Genomic DNA, 15,578 nt, shown 5'->3' with positions numbered 1-15,578 from the left:
AGAAGTGTTTCCGCCAACGTGAAAACACTGAGCTTTACATTAAGCATCAGTTGTGTCATCATGACAAAGTTCCAATCATTTGCACATGTAAAATTTTGGTCATTATAGTATTACAGGCTTAGTATTCATGGCATACTAAGTTGTTGTTGACTCTTCTGAAATTGTCTCCTAATCTCTGTGACTAAACATTCTCAGTATTTAATCACAAATACTGGAATACTGGCTCAAAAAAGCCTGTATTCCAACATGTACTCCTTCAAACGGAGATATAAATACATGTTGGTGTTGCAGTGCAATGGGTCAAACAGTTTAACACATTTTGAGACGTCTGTAGGTTTTGTTCAGTGATAGAAGTATGCCATGAAGAAGCATGTTTGGAGAAAGAATATTAAAATAATAATCTATCTTATCCATTAAAATATATTTTAATTGTGTGTTAGGAGCACTGAAAAACTTAACTTAGTTTTGGTTGAATTGATGATATAAAAGCAGAATATGCATGATTATATACAATAGGCTTTTGTTAAACGTGACCTTAGTTTGACATTCCTCCCATTTGAAGATTTATCATTGCACAGCTTAATCAAAAATAATAATAAAAAAACCTGTTCCATAGTGGTTCATTGTACAGAAAATATTTTTGTGAATAATATTCAAACTAAATGTTAATGACTGATTGCTTTAAAGACCCAGAGTCACACTATATTGGACCCAGAGTCACACTATATTGGAGTGGTAGTGGCACCATTCCACATCGCAATACAGGACTTAAGAAACTACAGATGATTTTTCAGTATTCAGTTGCTTAACTCTCGAGTTTAAATTGAAGAACAAAACGGTTGAAAGTGTGTGATACCTTCTGATAGAGTATAAACATTTGTATTCTTTTTTTAAACGTTTTGTTAGTTAATCACTAAATATAACTCACAGATGAATCATATTCTGTATAAACTAAAAAGGAGACAGCTCAAAGTAGAATTGAGTAAGTAAACATCTACACATTTAAAAACATTTTAGCAATTAATTATAATAAAAATAAAATATACTGTCACGTAACTTTTGAAAAAATAACTTTTAGAATGTATTTTTTTCTGTCAACTTTCATTTACACTCCAGTCCAGTTGGTGGCAGTAATGCGCTTTCATAGTTGGTCAAGCAGCCGCCATTAAACTCCAGAGGAAGATTTGCACTGGTGCTAATGAGTGCTAACTGCTACACCCAACATGAACGAAAATGTCCATGCGTTGTGTGAAATGGTGGAAAAAGTACTATTTCGCAGAGTTACTTTTTTAGTATCGTTTTGATATTAAGCAATGTCCCGGCGGAAAACAACAGGTGACACCGCGGCGGTCCAACAAGACCGAACTCACGGTAAGAAAGCTTTTATAAATAACACGTGGAGTGAGGCGAGTTGCTTTGTTTGTTTCTTACAAAAAGCGTTCTGTCGTTTTCATAATTCCAAAACAGTTTGATATATCTAATAACTGATGACACAGTAATATTTCAGTATTGAAATGAGGTTTATTGTACTAACAGAAAATATGCAATATGCATCAAAACAAAATTTGACAGGTGTAAAAATTTGGGTACCCTTATCATTTTATTGATTTGAATACTTCTACTTTTCACCGACTTACTGAAGCACAAAATTGGTTTGGTAACCTCATTAAGCTTTGAACTTCATAGCCAGGTGTAGCCAATCATGAGAAAATGTATTTAATGTGGCCAAATCCAAGTTGTTCTCCTATTTGAATCTCCTCTGAAGAGCGGTGTCATGGGCTCCTCAAAACAGCTCTCAAATGATCTGAAAACAAAGATTGTTCAACATAGTTGTTTAGGGGAAAGGTACAAAAAGTTGTCTCAGACATTTAACCTGTCAGTTTCCACTGTGAGGAGCATAGTAAGGTGTTGAATATTGTTTTAATGCTAACTTCCTGTTGTGGGCGGAGCTTTGCGCAGGTGACACCGTTTTCTAATAAAAGGCCACAGGTGAACTTCCGGTTATGGCGGTGAAAGGACGTGCTCTCACCGCTCTGCTGTTCTTGTCAAAAAAGTCTACCTAAAATACCTTCCTTTCAAAACGAACTAAGCGGCCAGTGTGCACGGGTGATTGGAATAATGCCTAAAGCAGCAAAAGCGTCCCAAGAAGTAAGTGAAAAAGCAAAACAACATAAACTGACGGATTATCATCTTTGAGGTGAAATGCTGAAAGCTAATGCTAGCTCATGCTCAGCTCCAATGGCTGCCGCAGACAGAGAAGAGAGCCCGAAGTCTCAAAGCAGCAAGGTGGACCAAATACTGTCTGTGGTTAATTCAATCCAAAAGGATTTCTCCTCTAGATTTGACGAAGTTCTGGACTCCATTGACAGTGTACGCAAAGAGATAACTGACTGTGCTCAGCGAATTACAGAAGCAGAAACACGCATTTCTGATGCGGAGAATGAGATAGAAACGTTACGTGCTAAGGTGGAAACGCTAGAGGCCAGGAAGAAAGGCCTGGAAGATAAAGTTATGGATGTGGAGTCCAGGTCGAGACAAAACAACCTGAGGCTGGTCAACCTGCCGGAGGGAGCTGAAGGACAAAATGCATGCGAGTTCCTGGAAAAGTGGCTGCCGGAGACCCTCGGTGTTGGAGCGGTGACCGTGGAAAGAGCGCATCGAATTGGACCCCGGAGGGACAACACCGCCACGCCCCGCACTTTAATAATGAGATTTCTCAGCTACAAGGATAAACAGCTTATTGCCCTTGCATCAAAGGCTAATTCTGACATTAGCTACCAGAATCAGCAAGTCCGATTCTACCCAGACGCCGCGGCGGGTCTGCTCTAGCTTCGGAAGCAGTTCGACCCGATACGAACGGAGTTGCGCAAACTGGGATTGCGCCACGGGGTGGCTCACCCAACCAAGCTGCTGGTAACTCATCAGGACCGAACTCATGCTTTTAAAACAGCGGCGGATGCACGCGAGTTTCTAAAGAAGCTCCAGAAGAAAACCGACGGGGAGGTAACAAAGGGCTGAACACCCATACGGTTCTTAAATTAACATTTTGTGAATTTGTTTGGCCTTACTGTCGCCTAGTTCGGTTAATTTTATGGATAGTGGAACAGAAATGGACTATTATGGACACATTTAGTTCTGCTTAGACATGCCAAGAATAAGCACATGCTGGTCGATGTGAACAATAAGTTCAAACCCGTGTGCAAACATGTGGAAGGTTAAAATGTTATACATAGTGAACAGCATCGGTAGAAAAAAACTTTAGTTTTGGTTATTGAGTGGTTAGACTGCTCCTCACTGCATGTGGGTCGGTCACACGCGATAACGGGAGGTGTACAGAGGGGGGAGGGAGACCCTAGGAGGTCGGTCGTGGTGTGGAAGTTCGGGTTTAGGGGATATGTTGTACGTTTTATTTTGATGTTTAAGCTTCTCACATGTTCATGTTCGTATGGGGTATACTGTTTTTTTCTCTCAATTTCCGGTAATTTGGTTAATTATACATGTCGAAAGCTTTAAATCTTAAAATGATTACATGGAACTGCAGGGGCCTACAACGCCTAAAGAAGGTTAAACAAGTCATTAATAGATTGCATGATTTGGATTCCAGAATTGTATTTCTGCAGGAGACACATCTTATGGAAGAGGATGAGGGGCGGGTCAGGAGGACGTGGCGGGGTAGTGTATTCACTTCAGCATTTTCTTCTAGAGCAAGAGGAGTTATGACTCTTGTACATGAATCTGTCCCATTTCTTGTAAACAATGTTATCAAAGATAAGAAGGGTAGATATTTGATAATCCAGGGCTCCTTACTATTGGAAAAAATTAACCTGGTTAATGTCTATGGTCTATGGTTAATGACCCGGGGTTTTTTCGAGACTTGTTCATCACTACAGGGGCGCTTGGTGATCGCAGGGGATTTTAATTGCACCCTTATTCCAGAAATGGATAGATCCACAGGGTCAGATCTGACACATAGTAATTGTAGAACAACTATACAGATGTTTATGAAAGCTCTTAGACTGGTAGACATCTTTAGGGAACTTCATCAACAAACTAGAACCTACTCATGTTATTCAGCAACATTTCAGACCTACTCCCGAATAGACTATTTTTTAATCTCAACAGAACTAATATCTAAAATTCAAAACTGTATGTATGACAGCATAGTGATCTCAGATCACGCGCCATGTTGTCTGAGCTACTGTGATGAAAATCTCACCAGAGACCCCCCTAGATGGCGCTTTCAGCATAAATGGTTGCAGGATGAGGATTTTGTTAAATATATTGGGCTACAAATTGATGAGTTCTTTCAATTGAACACAAATCAAACTACAGCATGCACCAGATGGGATGCCTTTAAAGCATTTATTAGAGGTCATATTATAAGCTATACAGGCAAGAAGTCAAAGGAAGCCAAGACTAAAAGGCAGCATCTGGAAAATAAAATTAAGGACATACAAGAGAGGGTTTTTTAACTCAGTATCAAACAAATGATACTGAGTTAAAAAAAAACAACTGTTGATCCTAAGAGCAGAATATGACAAAATGTCCAGTTTCAGAGCAGCATCCAGCCTCTTAAGATTGAAACAAAACTTTTACGAACAAGGGGACAAAGCTGGAAAACTTCTAGCTTGGCAGATTAAAAAGCTTGAAGGAACAACATCAATCACATCAATTGAAACACAGGATAAAACTCTAATAGATCCAAGAGATATTAATAATGCTTTTAAAGAGTATTATCAGAAACTATACGATACCCAAGGAAATCTAGACCAAGTGGAATCAGATAAGTTTTTGAGTCGACTACATATCCCTGTCATTGCAGATGATTGTAGAGTAGACTTAAACATAGAAATAAATAAAGAAGAATTAGCACGGGCCATTGAAGGAATGAGATCTGGCAAACAAGCTGGACCGGATGGAATCCCCATCGACCTGTATAAAAAATTTAAGGATAAATTGCTCTCACCCCTTCTAGATATGTTTATGGAGTCATTTAAAAAAGGCACCCTGCCTCCCTCTTTGAATCAGGCTCTAATTATTCTGCTGCCAAAACCGGGTAAGCCCCCAAATAAGTGTGAAAACCTGAGACCCATTAGTTTACTCAATTCTGATCTCAAAATCATCTGTAAACTACTAGCAATACGGTTGCAAAGAATTCTACCAGACATAATAAATAAAGATCAAAATGGGTTTATAGTTGGGAGGCAAGGATACCACAATATTCGAAGGGTCCTGAATATTACTTGGTGTAAAAAAAACGCTAATGATTCAGCTCTTCTCTCACTGGACGCGGAGAAGGCTTTTGATAGGGTCGAATGGCCCTATCTTTTTAACATATTGGAAAGGTTAAATTGTGGAAGTAACTTTATTAAATGGGTTAAAATATTATATAATAATCCAACTGCAGAAATAGTATCAAACAAAATATTTTCAAGGGCGATTCAAATTAGGAAAGGTTGTCGTCAGGGATGCCCTCTCTCTCCTTTACTATTCACTCTGGCAATTGAGCCATTGGCATCAGCCGTTCGCCTACATCCACAAATCTCCGGGATAACAATGGGCCCCACAGAGCACAAAATCTCTTTATTTGCTGACGATGTAATTTTATTTCTATCAGATCTGAAAAAGTCAATTCCAGTGGTGATGGAAGTGATCCAGGAATTTGGGAGAATCTCAGGTTACAAAATAAATAATGCAAAATCTTCTATTTTGGTATTAAATGTAGTTGAAAGGACTAATCCCATCAGAGAAGTTAAACAATTTAAAGTAGTGGAACATTTTGAATACTTGGGTGTTCAGATTTACCCAGTACTACAGCAAGTGGTCAAATCCAATTACGAACGCCTAATGAAAACAATAACTGCCTCAATTAGCAACTGGACATCCCTGCCTATTTCCATATTGGGAAGAGTTAATGTCCTGAAAATGAGTATACTACCAAAGCTATTATACCTCTTTCGAAGCATCCCTCTGCCGCCTCCTCCCGAATTATTCACTTGGCTGAAAAAAACTATTTTGGGCTTTATGTGGAACAATGGAAGGTCAAGGCTACGCCTCTCTTTGCTTTATTTGCCATTTGATAGAGGGGGGTTAAAATGCCCCAACTTCAAACTTTATTATTGGGCCACACAACTAAGAACTATCATGTTCTATTTTGCGGATAAAGATAATCCTCACTGGGTAGAAATGGAGTCCCATAACTTAAGTTTGGATCTTCCATTATTCTTATACTCTGACAATTTAAAGAAGTTACAGAAACATGCTGCAAATCCTATTCTGAAAAACATGATTAAAATCTGGCAGGATGTTAGAAAATACCTCGCGGAGCCAAACGGCATGTCCCAGTTTAGTCCAATATGGGGTTATCAGCTGTTTGCTCCAGGTAGGGCAGATGGAACATTCAAACTTTGGGCATCGCAAGGCTTAAAAAGTATTGGCGACCTTTACTCATCAAATTCTGAAGTATTTTTGTCATTTGGAGAGTTACAAACCAAATTCAAGATAGATAAAAAGCATTATTTTAAATTCCTCCAACTGAGAAGCTTTGTTAAAGCAAACTACAATAATCTTAACAAGCCTCCCCTTACACTTCTTGAAAAATTAATGACTCGGATTAAAACAAGAAAGGGCATAATTTCAGACTTTTACAATATGCTGATCTCTAACTCATTAGAGAATTCAAAAAATAAGCTTATAAACTGGAATTTAGACTTATCATCAAATATCAGTGAACAGGTTTGGGAAAGGGCTTGTGTTAAAACTCATACAATGTCCATAAACAGCCGTCTTAGAATTCTACAATTCAAATGGCTAATGCGCGTTTATGTTACACCCGTGCATTTAAATAAATACAATAACAACATACCAGACTTTTGTGTAAAGTGTAATTCTAAAGGGACTTTAATACACTCTATGTGGGAATGCAGACAAATCAATGCATTTTGGGCAGAGGTGAAAGATACAATTGAAAAAATTCTCTTAAAACAAATTTCACTAGATCCCAAATTGTTCTTGTTGGCTTTATACCCTGAGAAGCATAACTTTAGTAAAGTGGAATGTACCTTTATAGATATAAGCTCACTAGTTGCAAAAAAATGTATTGCTATGGCTTGGAAAAATATCAGCAAACCTAGTGCCATGCAGTGGCTAAAACAGATGGCATCTAATTTACCACTAGAAAGAATAACATATATTAGGAAATCCAAACAGCATCTCTTTGAGAGGATTTGGGGGCCTTTCATTAATTTTATTAAGAACTTAGACTTGTCAGAAGGACTGTTCGAGTTTTGATTTACCGGAACCTGCAGTGTGCCATGTTGTATAGATGTGTATTTACATGTAACCAGTTTGCAATCTGCTTGAATACCCCTGTTTTTGAGAAGCTGTTTTTGTTTGATTTGTTTTGTTTTCTCTCCTATGTCTTCTTTTTTTCTGTCCTTGTTCTCACTTCTCTGAGTTGAGAAGAATAATTACAGTCATGTAATAACCACAAAGGAAACATGTTCAGATAGTTACATGATTGCATTTACAAAATTAAAAATCTCAATAAAAATATTTTGGGAAAAAAAAAAGGCCACAGGTCGCTCTGGTGAGCACTGCACTCAGGCCAAACGCATCCGGAGGCTCCTTTGATTGCTTTCCTCCGTCTCTCCTCGGCATTTCCAGCCCTTTACAAATGGCAGCGTCTACAGGTTATGGGCCCAGGAAGGAGTTTGGCGGCCGATGGAATCGATTATGTTTTGACGGAGATGAGAAAAAGTATGAGCTATGGGAAACCAAGTTCTTGGCCTACTTACGTCTGCTTGAGCTGAAGAGCACCATATTATTGAAGGACGAACCCGATGACGCGGAAGAAGACGCCACCAAGAACAAAGAGGCGTATGCAGAATTAATCCAAGATCACTACGCTGGTTCCAGTAAGCCACGAGTGATCAGTTTGTATACGGAACTGACGTCTCTTCAGAAAGCCGTCAATGAGAACGTCACTGATTATATTATACGAGCAGAAACTGCAATTACAGCGTTGCGTAATACAGGAGAAGTTTTAAGCGATGGCCTGTTGACTGCAATGATTTTAAAAGGATTGCCCGATGAGTTCAAGCCATTCTCTGTTTACGTTACATAGAGTGATGAGGAATTAACCTTTGCCCAATTTAAAATCAAGCTGAGGAGCTATGAGGGCACCGAGAAGTTGTGTGTTGAGGACTCCGTGGAAGACTGCGTGATGAAAGTTAAAGGAAGAGATGATTGGAGCATGAAACTCACCTGTTACACCTGCGGCCAGAGAGGACACAAAGCCCTGGATTGTCCTTCAAACGGCGAGCGCAGAGAGTCGAGACAGTGGTGTAGTTTCTGCAAGAGCGCCACGCATAAAGACGCAAACTGTCGGCGAAAAAGGCGAAACAAGGTGAAGCAAGTGATGGATGAGGAGGACCACACGTTCGCTTTCAAGGTGAAGCAGATCGAGGACTCCCAGATTAATGGCACGGAGATGAAGGGCCTCATGATTGACTCCGGTGCAACAAAGCACATTGTGACGGACGCGGCAAAGTTTCAGGATTTCGACTCAACGTTTAAGCCTCAGAGCCATGTGTTGGAGTTGGCTGATGGCGTGAGGGCCAGTGGCATCGCGCTGAAGAAAGGCACCGCCAGAGTTCGTGTGAGAGACGGTAATGGACGGATTGTGGAATTGATGTTGAGGGACACCTTGTACGTCCCATCATTTTCCCAGGACATCTTTTCAGTTAAAGCCGCAACTGCCCAAGGAGCGACAGTCATCTTCAAGGATGGACAGAACCGGCTCATCCATAAAAATGGTACGGCTTTTGATATTGATGTTCATGACAGACTGTTCTATTTAAGTACTCTTTCAGATGAGGTAGATGAATGCAATGCATGTTATGACATCCAAACGTGGCATGAAATATTGGGTCACTGTAATTATGAAGATGTATCAAAGTTGGAGAGTGTTGCAGATGGAATGAAAATTAAGGGTAAAACTGAAAAGCCTCATCTAAACTGTGAAGTGTGCATAAAGGGCAAGTTTACTCAGACCAGAAATAGAGAACCTGATGGAAAAGCTAAAGGTGCATTGGATCTAGTACATGCAGATCTGGCTGGACCAATAGAGCCAGCTGCTAAAGATGGGTTTAGATATACACTAGCTTTTACAGATGACTATTCAGGTGCTATTTTTACTTACTTCCTGAAAGCTAAGAGTGACACTGTTAAAGGAACAGAGAAGTTTATTGCAGATGTGGCACCTTATGGGAAAATCAAATGTATAAGATCTGATAATGGAACTGAATTTTTATCTAGTGAGTTCCAGTCCTTGCTCAGTCAAAATGCCATTAGACATGAAACCTCGGCCCCTAATTCTCCTCATCAGAATGGGACAGCTGAAAGAACATGGAGAACTGTTTTTGAAATGGCAAGATGCATGTTGATTGAGAGCAATCTGCCTAAATATTTATGGACATACGCAGTTCAGACAGCTGCTATTATCCGTAACAGATGCTACAACAAACGTACTGAGCAGACTCCATACTACATGTTAACTGGAAAAAAACCCGACCTTTCTAAAATGAGAACTTTTGGGTCTGAATGTTATGCATACAAATACAACAAGAAAAAGTTGGATGCACGTTGTGAAAAGGGAATTTTTGTTGGCTACGACAAGAATAGTCCTGCATATCTTGTGTTTTATCCTGACACAGGTAAAGTACTTAAGAATAGACTGGTAAAGTTTATAACAAAAAGTACCAATGAATGTGACACTCAAACTGATGACATAAATGAGAATATCTCACTCAGAAAGAAAGTTGAAAGTGAGCAATCAAAACCTGAGTTGCAAACAACTGTCACACATGACATTAAAACTGAGACTAGTGACATAGATGAAGATCAAAGTGGAGGTAACCTTGGTGCACGTTATCCTAAGAGAGAGAGAAAATCTCCAAAGTACTACACAGATCAAGATTATGAAATGAAATGTGAGGATGATTATGCAGATGTTAACATTGATTATTGCTATAGGATTGCATGTGATGTGCCTAAGACGGTGGAAGAAGCTATGAGCTCACCACAATCAGAACTATGGGCTAAAGCTATGAAGGATGAAATGGATTCTTTAAAAGAGAATGATACTTACACCCTAACTTCATTACCTCAGGGTAAACAAGCAGTGGGGGGTAGATGGGTATTTACTGTTAAAGAAAATCCTGTAGAGACACTTTATAAGGCTAGATATGTAGCAAAAGGCTATAATCAGGTTGCTGGTATTGACTACCAGGAGACTTTTTCTCCTACAGCTGATATGACATCTGTGCGTGTTCTAATGCAACTTGCTGCTCAATATGATTTGGATTTACAACAAATGGATGTCAAAACGGCATATTTACATGCTCCTATTGATTGTGAGATCTTTTTAGAACAACCTGAAGGATTTGAGGTGGAAACAGAAACAGGGGAGAAACTAGTCTGTAAACTTAATAAGTCACTTTATGGTCTGAAACAGTCAGGACGAAATTGGAATAAAATGTTACATGATTTCCTTATTGAAAATGACTTTGTGCAGAATCCTGCTGACTATTGTGTTTACAGCAAAGAAAATGAAAATGAGAGGGTGATCTTGATTATTTGGGTTGATGATCTTATTCTTGCAGCTAGTAATGATCAAATACTTCAAAGTGTAAAGAAAATGTTAGCTGTTAAATTTAAAATTAAAGATCTTGGAAGACTTAAACATTTTCTAGGTATTGATTTCACTCAGAAACATGGTCAAGTGAAAATGAACCAGAAAAGATACATCATGAAAATCTTGAAAAGGTTTGACATGACTAACTGCAAACCAAGATCAACCCCATGCGAAAATAAAATGAAGTTGGACAGTGAAGGTCGACCTGCTGATCATAAAAAGTATCGTGAAGTCGTGGGGAGTTTGATCTATGTGATGATGAGCACCAGACCTGACTTGAGTTTTGTTGTCAGTAAGTTGTCACAATACTTGTCTGAACCAAAAGAACAACATTGGGTTGCAGCAAAGCATGTATTGAGATATTTGAAATGTACAGTAGATCAGGAATTATGTTTCAAGAAAAATGATCTAAAACTTGTGGCATACTGTGATGCAGACTGGGCGGGAGACGAGAAGGACAGAAGAAGTATGACTGGTTACTGTTTTTGTTTATCAGAAACTGGACCTACTGTTTCCTGGAAGTCTAAAAAGCAGTCCACAGTTTCTTTATCTACATGTGAAGCTGAATATGTTGCTTTGGCTGCTGCTACACAGGAAAGCATTTACCTGGTCAATCTAATGAATGGAATGGACTCTAGACATGAATATACACCCGTGACCATTTTTGAAGACAACCAAGGTGCAATTGAACTTTCTAAAAGCCCCGTCTACCGCCAAAGATGCAAGCATATAGATATTCGTTATCACTTTATTCGATCAGCTCTTACTGATGGAAAAATAACCCTTTGTTACTGTCCAACAACAGAAATGGTTGCTGATATTTTCACAAAGTCTGTAACTAAAATGAGAATGGATAAATTTGTATGTTTTCTTTTTGGTATGTGAATGAGATGTATTTTGTCAACATAAAAACAAGTGGGGGTGTTGAATATTGTTTTAATGCTAACTTCCTGTTGTGGGCGGAGCTTTGCGCAGGTGACACCGTTTTCTAATAAAAGGCCACAGGTCGCTCTGGTGAGCACTCGACATTTCCAGCCCTTTACAAATGGCAGCGTCTACATAAGGAAATGGAAGACCACTGGGACAGTTCTTGTTAAGCCCAGAAGTGGCAGGCCAAGAAAAATATCAGAGAGGCAGAGAAGAAGAATGGTGAGAACCGCTGAGGACAACCCACAGACCACCTCCAAAGACCTGCAGCATCATCTTGCTGCAGATGGTGTCTCTGTGCATCGTTCAACAATTCAGCGCACTTTGCACAAGGAGAAGCTGTATGGGAGAGTGATGCGAAAAAAGCTGTTTCTGCAAGCACGCCACAAACAGCCGTTTGAGATGAGCAAAAGCACATTTAGACGAGCCAGCTTCATTTTGGAATAAGGTCCTGTGGACTGATGAAATAAAGATTGAGTTGTTTGGTCATAAAAAAAAGCCGTTATGTATGGCAAAAAAAAAAACACAGCTTTCCAAGAAAAACACTTGCTACCCACTGTAAAATTTGGTGGAGGTTCCATCATGCTGTGGGGCTGTGTGGCCAATGCCGGCACTGGGAATCTTGTTAAAGTTGAAGGTCGCATGGATTCCACTCAATATCAACAGATTCTTGAGAATAATGTTCAAGAATCAGTTACAAAGTTGAAGTTACGCTGGGGATGGATATTTCAGCAAGACAATGATCCAAAACACCTCTCCAAATCTACTCAGGCATTCATCCAGAGGAACAATTACAATATTCTGGAATGGCCATCCAGTCCGCAGACCTGAATGTCATTGAACATCTGTGGGATGATTTGAAGTGGGCTGTCCATGCTCGGCGACAATCAAACTTAACTGAAGTGGAATTGTTTCGTAAAGAGGAATGGTCAAAAATACCTTCATCCAGGATCTCATTAAAAGCTACAGGAAGCGACTAGAGGCTGTTATTTTTGCAAAAGGAGGATCTACTAAATATTAATGTTCCTTTTCTGTTGAGGTGCCCATACTTTTGCACCTGTCATATTTTATGTTAATGCATACTGCACTTTTTTTTTTAGTCCAATAAACCTAATTTCAATACTGAAATATTACTGTGTCCATAAGTTATTGGTTGTATCAAACTGAAATAGCTGTTGCAATCACCCAAATATTTAGAAATAAAAATGATTAAGATTAATAGGGGTGCCCAAACTTTTTCATATGACTGTATGTATTGACAATGCACAAAAATGTTTTCCAGCTGCATCCAGGACCTACTGCCAGTCATCCAGAAGGTTTTTATTTTCTGTAAGAATGTCTTAATATAATGTGTTTTGTTTTTTAGTTTTAATGTCTTATGTGTGCATACTAAGCTGGAAGTTGCCAAACAATTTCACTGTAGTTTCATAATGACTAAAAAGATTCATGTAGCTCATAATGATTGTCTGTTCTGTGTTATCAGCTGATGGAGGAGGGCAGAGAGTTCTGGCAGCAGAGGAGGAGGCATTCTGGGAGGATGGCAGCTATGAGGTGGTGTCAGGATGGACTGACACCACCTCCATCCTGGGGAATGGAGGTGGGGAACTTGGGGTTGAGACCCCAAGTTCCCCCAATCAGGAGCTCAGTGACATTAGGACTACGCTACAGGAGAAACGCTGGGCCTGTCCTGAATGCAACATAATGTTGGATCATGTTTGGACAAAAAAACACTGCCAGATGGTCCAGAAATGGAGAAGCATTTATGTCTTATTTTGTGTGCAAACAGTAAAAAAAAATTTATGAAATAAAGAAAAACTTCTGTGCCTCTTATATGTTTTTCATGTATGAACATGTTGCATATAAGCAATATCAAATAAATATATTTTAATAGAGCATTTGTTTTTATATAGATTTTTTAAAAATACAGCATAAAAAATATTAATGAGGGGTTTATTTATAAAGTCATAAGTGCTATCCAATGGGCACACATCAACCAACCAATCACATGTCAATGATGAACTGTGATGTCATTGGTTTTCATCCAATGACTGAGAATCCACGTGGGTCTGCTGAAGCGCCTTTGCATATGCTAGACTATTCGTATGCTAAGTAGAGTCGTTAACACCTCCCATTAAGCCACTCCCCCCTCCAAGGATTCCGCAATCGACAGATTTCGACTCCCGTGAGTTGTGAGACAGTGAAAATGCAAACTGTCGATTGTCGATAGAATTTTTTTTCTAATTCACTTAACGCTTACTTTGAATTATTAACTCCAGTATATTTTAAATTACATCTCAGTGTGTAGTTTGAGTTAAAAATCAAAGATTTTTAAAGTATGCCTTTTTAGGTGCCTTAATCTTTTATCGTTTTTGTTAAAAGTTAAAACATTTTTCACATTTCCTCTAAAGTGTACCTATTGTTTTATTTTCAGTCCCCTTGCAGCTTGATGTCGGAACTGGCCCCATTTCTCTGCTAGACTTAAATGTAAGTTCATATAAAAAGTGCTGCAGTATTTTGCTATAAATTATCTGGATAACAAGGTGAGAAATAAGTTTTAACTAAGAAAAAAATAGCGAAGGAGAGATAAGTAGTTAAAGTACACTTAAATTGTGCTTTAATACAATTTAAATACTATTAAAATACACCAAGCACAAAATTAGTTGCTCCACAATGTCACACTTTAAGTTAACTAATTCTAAGTGAACCTTAAGTATACTCATTAGTCTGACTTAAAGTATGCTTAAGTATACTAAAATTTAACATTCTTCGTATATTTATTTTTGTACCAGGAATGTGTCTGACTGAATAAAACTTACGTATTTTAAAAAATATTTTGTATTCAAAACAGCCGAGTGAAATATAAACTACATATAGAAAACTGAAACAAATGCTGACGAGGACTTCCTGAACGGTGGGTCACGTGCATTCTGTGTTTGTGTGCGTCATACTTGTACTTCCTGCTGAGGACGATGTTGATCCTGCCGTTCAGTGGCCTGTTCTTCTCTGGGATGGAGAACCAGGTCTTCCTGCCCATGATTACCACATTCTTCCTGCCTACAGGAGCAGTTTCAGTCGCTTATTAATCCAACTGTTTAACAATTTCTCTGTGTGCCCATCACACAGAGAAAGAAATTGATTATTTAAAAAGCAACAATTAAATCAGCAGCTCCTCCATAACCCAAGTTTATGTTTCTGTCATCTAAGGAGGATGAAGTTACCTGCTACTGACGGTGTGGCTGTCATCTTTCGGAAATGAGCGAATTCGTTGCTGAAAATTTGAAAATTAAAATTACTTTATTGATCCCAAAGGGAATTTGAATGAATCAACGAAGGTGTTCAGCACTTTGACAGCTTCATTCCTTCCTGAGCAACTGCCATGGTAACTGACCTGAGTCGAATAGGATGCCAGGGCAGCTTCCCGTCCTTCCCAATGCCCAGGTTGGGGCACACCGCCACAATCCCGTTCAGGACCCGCGACATGGAGAATGTAGTCTGTCTCTTCTCAGAACTGGACAGCCAGCGTTTCCCGCCAACACAACATAACCGGAAATTACGATCTAGTCTTCTGGATAACTATTTCCGTATATTTTATATACTGCCCCCTGTGTACATAGGTGGTATTGATTGAATTTAAATCAAGTACCCTTAAATCAAGATCTTAAAAAAAGACATTTTCTAGTTTTCCAGATATTGACAAAATTCTATTTTTACAAGGTTATGACAAAGGCATATGACAAAGTGAGGATAGGAAGTGGGTCAGAAGTCACTTCTACAAGTGCCACACGTGGCAGTAACTCGAAACTCGAGCAAAAGACTGGAAGAGAAAGGAGAGAAGAAACCAAGTGAAAACATGAGAGAGAGAAGCTGATCTCTACCAAATCATGATCACAAGTATCATGAACTGTTTGCCTGAGCTGAACACTAATCAAGGTGCCAATTTACAAGAAGTATTGTC

General features: G+C 39.0%; 1 protein-coding gene across 3 annotated transcripts in view; it reads right to left on the bottom strand.

Moving 5' to 3' along the window:
* Positions 1-15,208, bottom strand: part of dhfr (dihydrofolate reductase) — a 33,611-nt gene extending 18,403 nt beyond the window's left edge. For 2 of the 3 annotated variants that reach the window (XM_081611176.1, XM_008419290.3), the window contains exons 1-3: positions 15,012-15,208; positions 14,842-14,891; positions 14,572-14,677 (exon numbers count right to left, since the gene is read on the bottom strand). In XM_081611176.1, the coding sequence (XP_081467302.1) occupies positions 14,572-14,677; positions 14,842-14,891; positions 15,012-15,103 (248 nt within the window). In that variant the 5' untranslated portion in view covers positions 15,104-15,208. The remainder of the gene's footprint in view (positions 1-14,571; positions 14,678-14,841; positions 14,892-15,011) is intronic. The other variant, XM_008419291.3, reaches the window with a different exon arrangement.
* Between the last annotated feature and the right edge of the window lie 370 nt (positions 15,209-15,578).

The sequence above is a fragment of the Poecilia reticulata genome, chromosome 9 (genome assembly GCF_904066995.2).
Source record: "Poecilia reticulata chromosome 9, P_reticulata-male-v2, whole genome shotgun sequence".
In the NCBI taxonomy this organism is placed as follows: domain Eukaryota; kingdom Metazoa; phylum Chordata; class Actinopteri; order Cyprinodontiformes; family Poeciliidae; genus Poecilia; species Poecilia reticulata.
This window is presented reverse-complemented; position numbering and strand designations above follow the sequence as displayed.